This window comes from Abrus precatorius, unplaced genomic scaffold (assembly GCF_003935025.1).
Source record: "Abrus precatorius isolate BTA unplaced genomic scaffold, Abrus_2018 Scaffold2, whole genome shotgun sequence".
NCBI lineage: Eukaryota > Viridiplantae > Streptophyta > Magnoliopsida > Fabales > Fabaceae > Abrus > Abrus precatorius.
This window is the reverse complement of record NW_020874362.1, coordinates 33,624,690-33,630,849: the sequence shown is the minus strand read 5'-3', so window position 1 is coordinate 33,630,849 and position 6,160 is coordinate 33,624,690. Positions and strand designations below refer to the sequence as shown.

The 6,160-nt window shown below is 34.8% G+C and overlaps 1 protein-coding gene across 2 annotated transcripts; it reads left to right on the top strand.

Moving 5' to 3' along the window:
• The first annotated feature begins 866 nt into the window (after positions 1 to 866).
• LOC113858832 (putative E3 ubiquitin-protein ligase RING1a) lies at positions 867 to 5,905 on the top strand. Of its 2 annotated transcripts, none has more exons than XM_027491601.1 (10): positions 867 to 1,079; positions 1,218 to 1,260; positions 2,484 to 2,542; positions 3,911 to 3,992; positions 4,197 to 4,317; positions 4,396 to 4,437; positions 4,555 to 5,052; positions 5,299 to 5,406; positions 5,482 to 5,667; positions 5,740 to 5,905. In XM_027491601.1, the coding sequence occupies exons 1-10, from the start codon at positions 998 to 1,000 to the stop codon at positions 5,761 to 5,763; spliced, it is 1,245 nt and encodes a 414-aa protein (XP_027347402.1). In that variant the 5' UTR covers positions 867 to 997; the 3' UTR covers positions 5,764 to 5,905. The 2 variants fall into 2 exon arrangements, with proteins under 2 accessions (XP_027347402.1, XP_027347401.1); XM_027491600.1 differs by having other exon boundaries at positions 4,552 to 5,052.
• The last annotated feature ends 255 nt before the right edge of the window (positions 5,906 to 6,160 follow it).

The window sequence follows — 6,160 nt, the reverse complement described above, 5'->3', positions numbered from 1 at the left end:
ATATTTATTATTTTTTAAAATTAAAATATATATGATATAATTTAATAAACACTCATGTAAGGTTAAAAAAATTACAATTAATATAAAAAATTAAAGCCAAAACTATAAAACAGAAAACTGATTTTGATTTAATTTTAAAAAAAATTAGAACTAAAAATCACCACCAAATTAGCTCTAAATTGATTGATATAGGACAGATATATTAAACATTTCAATAATTTAAATTAAATAAGCAACTATAAAGGTTAAAATTTTCATTGTTTTTTTATTGCAGTTCCATTATTTGAAGTTAAAATGACTTTTCATGGGCAAACAAAAATCAGATAAAATTAATTTTATAAATAATTAATAATAAGAAAATATCCTCTAAATTATCATTTACTTAAATACGTAGATCAATTGATAAAAATGATACTAATTTAATCTATAATTTCAAATTGAAGTATTAACAAATATAACGGTTAAAATACTGGGATGGAGAAACTATACTCGATCAGAAATATTATGAAAGAAAAAAAAAGAAAATTACCATTTAAAAGCAAAATTAGAGACGAAGACAGAAAATGGCACTGAACCTATTTCCCTCGGAAGCCAAGTATCACGATGTTCACCCCGCCAGCCAAGCCAAAGAAAATAATAAAAAAATAGAGAGCAATCATCAAGTGCGCTCATGTACAGCGAGAGCGACACCTAAACTTCCTCAGATGCTAAAATCATCGAAAATATTTCACTCCTAAAAGTACGAATCTGTCCTTAACATGCTACGTGTCATATTCCCATTCGCTACACTAACACTACGTTTCGAGTCACACTATCAATAAAGCACCGTCTGAAAAATCAAGGACTTCACCGTTCTGTCCCTCTCTCTAAGGTCAAGGCGTCGTTGAAGTCACACTTCGCAACCGTACCGTCATTTCGTTTCCGTTCGTTGCCACAACGACCTGCCAAGCGTTTTGGCGGTTTACTTCGTCGTTTTCGCTTGGTTGGACCAAAAACAATGCCGGCGCAGAGGCGCTCAAACGACGCTTCAGAGGTGGTTGCTCTGCGAAACGACCATGAGCAACCTGAAGATGAAGTTGGTACGTGTCGTTTTTCTCTGAATTTCTGCGTTTGGAGTTGCTTAACTGCTGCTTCTGTTTTTTCATTTTGATTTCAATGATTCACGTGTGCCGTTCGTGATTACTGTTTTTCGTTTAATGCTTATTTGTTTTCTTCAGAATCCGATCGAAGCGGTTCCTTGAGCGACGAAGACAAGGATGAGTACGTCAACCTGATTCGTCGTTCCGCATTTGTTCAGTCGTTTACCTTGTGATTTTCCGTGTTTATATTTTAATCGATTATGCTGCTGCTGGAATTTTCACATTTCATTTTTGAAAACGGGTTTCGACTCTGCTTGACATGTTTTGTTTTCGTGTCTACGGTTCTCATGTCTTTCGGAGGTATTCGAGAGTGTTGCTATGGTTTTTGCTTTTTTATAAGTGGAGCGTTGTCTTTCTTCTGTTTTTCTGGTTGTGAATAGTTGGTGGAGTTCGGTGTTGAATCCTTTGACGAAGGATGGTTACTTTTGGTGACTTTAGCATGTGTTCTATTTGTGCATGCTGCTGGATTGCTTGTTGCTGCATTTATGCATTTGTTTACGTGAAAAAAAACTTGGTTGTGGTTGCTGGGGAATGATTGTATTGTATATGATTTTTAAAAGAGATAAAATGAAAAATTTCTAATAACAGTTTGGGATCTGAAACTACAGCACAATCGATCAACTTTGTTTCATCTTAAGAAAATTGCGATCTGGAAGCGTTCTCAGTCATTCTTATCTTGTGTATTGCGATTGCATCATGGTGTTACGAGGGAAAAAGACAACCATCTTTTTCCATCCAATATAATATGCTGTATTTTTACTAAATTCATGTGAAACCTTTTTTAGGTAAATGTTGTTTTCGCTTGGGGTGAACTTATTCTTCGAGAAGCATTTTATCTTGGCTATAAATTACATCAACTTTGATACTGAATTTTTTTGGTTTACCTATTTATTCACATTAGACTTGAATGACATTTTCATGGGCATGCTACTTTGCTAAGAATGTGAAACACTTGGAAGCATGCATAATGTAATGTTTTTTGAACTCAGATCTGGATGAAAACTCTTGAGTTTACGATGAAACTCTTATAATTCCTCTTATCCTTCATATGATTTATGTAGAGAGGTTTGTATATATCAGAATTCAGCAAAATCATCTGAAAGTCATTTTCAGATCCTTCTTTTCTGGCATCATCTTTTCCCCATCCTAGGATTACCATTATTTTAATAGATAAAATTAAGATGAACTGTATCTGACTATCTGTTCTAAAGACTGCCACTTTCTTAGCATAATATGTTGATCTGGAGCAATGACTAGAGAATTTGGCATTTCACAATGATCCATTTCTATAAAATATTAGATATTAATATTTGCAATCAGCACTGTATTGGTTATTTTTTACAGATTTGTGGTTGTAAAATTGTCAGACATACGCAAGGAAGTTCAGTGTCCTATCTGCCTAGGTATGTAATTTACAACTGATGCTAGATTTCTTGTATTCCCCCTTCCCCATGATGCACATGAAAATTCGGAAGTGTGTGTAACCTCTTTAAGCTTGATGCTCGTAAAGATTGAACTTGAGGGAAAAAAATAAAAGGAAAATGGGGGGTTCAAATACACCTGTTATGTTGTGGTGATAATGGGAATAGTGTCATCTTGATTAGGATTGAAGGCATTAATCTGCTTATTAACATAATTTCTGGGTGAGAGTATCTCACATTGTTTAAGTCTATGAAATTTTCCTTTTCTTTTTGGTACTATAATTCTATAAGGTTTACAAAAAGAGGAGGTAGCCTTATTCTAAGGTTAAGAAGGCATCCCACAAGCTTTAGAAAGGACTTACAATCTGTGAGATTTGTTTGACATAAATAAAAACTTACCATTTACTCATTACATTATCTGAAGAAATTATGATGAATCTAACGTCCATCATAGTTGTAGTTATTTCATTGGCTACTTCTGTAAAAAGTCCATTACTTAGAATTGGTTCATTAACTGTGTCAGTCGTAAACCAGCTTGTTGGCATAAATTACACACTTGTAAATGAACATAAAAGGTGTATTATGCACGTAATGATGTAAAAGAACCCGATCACTAACCTGTTTATAATTTTACATTATGTTTTCAAAATGCATGATTCATGTAGTATAATTGGACTAAATGGTTATTTAATTGTTTTACAAAAATAAAACAGTTCTTTGATTCTAGAAAATAGAAAATAAAATACTTGTTAAGTTGTGATCGCCTATTCAATTCTATATGACTGTCTGCCTGCATAATATCAAATTAAGAAAGTGCTGGACAGTTTCCATGTTGGCAAAAACCAATTGTAAGATTCAGATAACAAAACTTTTATTTCTTTCTGGATTTACTGTGAAATGTGACAGGAATATATTTCATCTGTTGCAAGCCCTTGCATGTATGTTATGTGTGCTTTATTGGCTCTTGTTATTGTCTTTTGACATGCATGGTGCGTAGAGTATCATTTGGAAAATTCCCTAATGGTGTATATCCAACAGTGTTGTGTGTTAATTGGGAATGAATTCATAACATCAATGACATCCTGAATATGAAACATTAAAAGAGATAGCTAAATGTAGAATAAACCCATCACCTATAGGCTACTTCAGATTTTATGTTGTCTGTAGTTACTGCTGCCAATGTGTGGATTGTCTAGATAATTTTTGTTGTTATTATAGCTGAATGGATGAACTTTTAGTGACATTGTGCAATACTGCAATATATGTCAGATGTAGCATCATAAACATTTTTTATTTGCTTTCTTAATTACTGGATCATATAGTAAAAAATGATTGATTTCGTTTGTGTAGGCATCATACGAAAAACAAGAACTGTTATGGAATGCCTGCATCGCTTTTGCAGAGAGTGTATAGACAAATCCATGCGCCTTGGGTTTGTCCTCAAACTGCCATCTACAATATTATATCACATATTTATAGCTGGCATAATCTTGGTTTATTTGCTGCAAATTATTACATTTATATTTTCTAACATGTCTGGACTGGTTTTATTGCAGTAACAATGAATGCCCTGCTTGCCGTGCTGCAAATTATTACATTTATATTTTCTAACATGTCTGGACTGGTTTTATTGCAGTAACAATGAATGCCCTGCTTGCCGTACGCATTGTGCTAGCCGACGCTCTCTCAGAGATGACCCAAACTATGATGCTTTGATTGCTGCTCTCTATCCAAATATTGACAAGTACGAGGAGGAGGTAAGACGGATATATTCCATTTTGGAGTGAAAATGTATTTATCTGAATGAAAAACTAATTATCAAGGTTTTGGCCTAGGAATTGGCTTTGCATGCAGATGAGGTGATTCACAATAATCAGGTGTGACTTCACTCAAAACATTTTTCAAATATGGATGTTTATTAATGTTATTTTTTATCTGTAAGACACACTTTGGCTTGTAAAATGAATAATTAAAGGTTTATCTCTTTTAAGAAGGTCCAAGCTTCCATTGCCCAGACTCTCCGACGTCAAACAGAAGCATTGAGTAAGAAACGGAATGCCAAAGCAACAACTATAGCTTTTGTGAGGAGATCACAAGGTAACTATCGAACTTCACATCTGAGGAGACGAAGAAGCTTCGTAAATGCTGGTGAACTTCAGGTATCCAATGAAAATGAGTATGTGAATGATAATGATGCGAGGAAGGACTCATCTTCTGGTGATGAGCCAACAGAAACCAGGTCAAGAAGAGGCAGAAGAGGTAGAGAACGAGAAACACAATTTCCTCATCACTTTGCTACCGCTGATGGAGATGGAACTGGTGATGAAAATATTCCAGAAGTGACTAGAGAAATCACAAGTCCATCTGGTACACTTGCATGGGGAAAGAATGGACACCGGAGTCACACCCGAGCCAATGGCAAGAATGCCAGGAACAGTCGCCTCTCCAAATTAGTTGATCATCTTCGAAACTCAGAAGTAAATGATGACAAGGTAATTTTGTTTGTAGTAGTGATTGTAAATACTAATGAACTAAAAACTATCAGAAGCTATGGCTTTCAAGGTCGCTCGACCTGGTTATCCTGTGCTAACATTTAGATCAGGGTCCTAGATTCGTCTAAAAGGTTGCTAAGTTCCAAGTTTTTATAATTTTGCATTCTTTTGCAATTACTATTCTTTGCTTGAGCAATTGGTTTTCCGCAATGATACAAATGGTGATTTGGCCTCACGCTATTTCAGTTGGAAATCCCCCTCATGCTTGTCTCTTTGGATGAGCAAAGGATACCAAGTTTGCACGAGCCATACCTTTACTGCAAGCCTACCTTGTCAGTCAAGCAACTGTGCCAGGTTATTCTCTGTCCATCTTAAGACATTTCTTTGTAGTTTATTTCGTATTGATTCTAATTGGTTTTCTATCTACAGTTTGTTGCAATTAAAACTATGCTGCTGGCTGATGAAGTTGAATTATGCTTGGTAGAAGAGCCACAAGCCAGCATTATAAGAGGAAAAAGAACCGTTGAGCCAGACAAAGATAAATTGCGTGTTCTTGGAGATCAAGAAACTTTGGCTGAGCTTGGGACTTATCATAATGTCAGCTGTGGTCATCTGGTAAATTCTCAAAGTTAACTTTGTTAAGTGTTAAAATTCACTCGTTATCTAACTCTTTTTTGTTATTTACAGCTCTTTGCTTATAAGTTGAAGTAGCGGAACTCGGACACAGTTGGATTGAGCTGAATAATGAGCAGCCACCTGAACCGTTCTTTGTTTAGTGCATAATTATACAGAGCAGTCAGTTTTATCATTTTTTTAATATCTTCCCCATGTTACAGAAAAGGGGATTGAAGTTTTTTTATTTTATTTCTTTAGCACACAGGAAATGAGAACCACAGAAGTAGGGACATTTTACAAACTTCCGGGGTACTAAAATATTTTTAAATATTTTGAGTCAAGCATATATATATATCTCAAGAAGTTGTGTTCAATTTTCTTTTTAATGTTACCGTAAAAGGCAGTCACGAAACTGGTAGCTGACAACAAAAGTTTTATCCTATTAAACGAAGTTGACTAAATGAATCTAATACATTATTCGGTTCGATAAAAA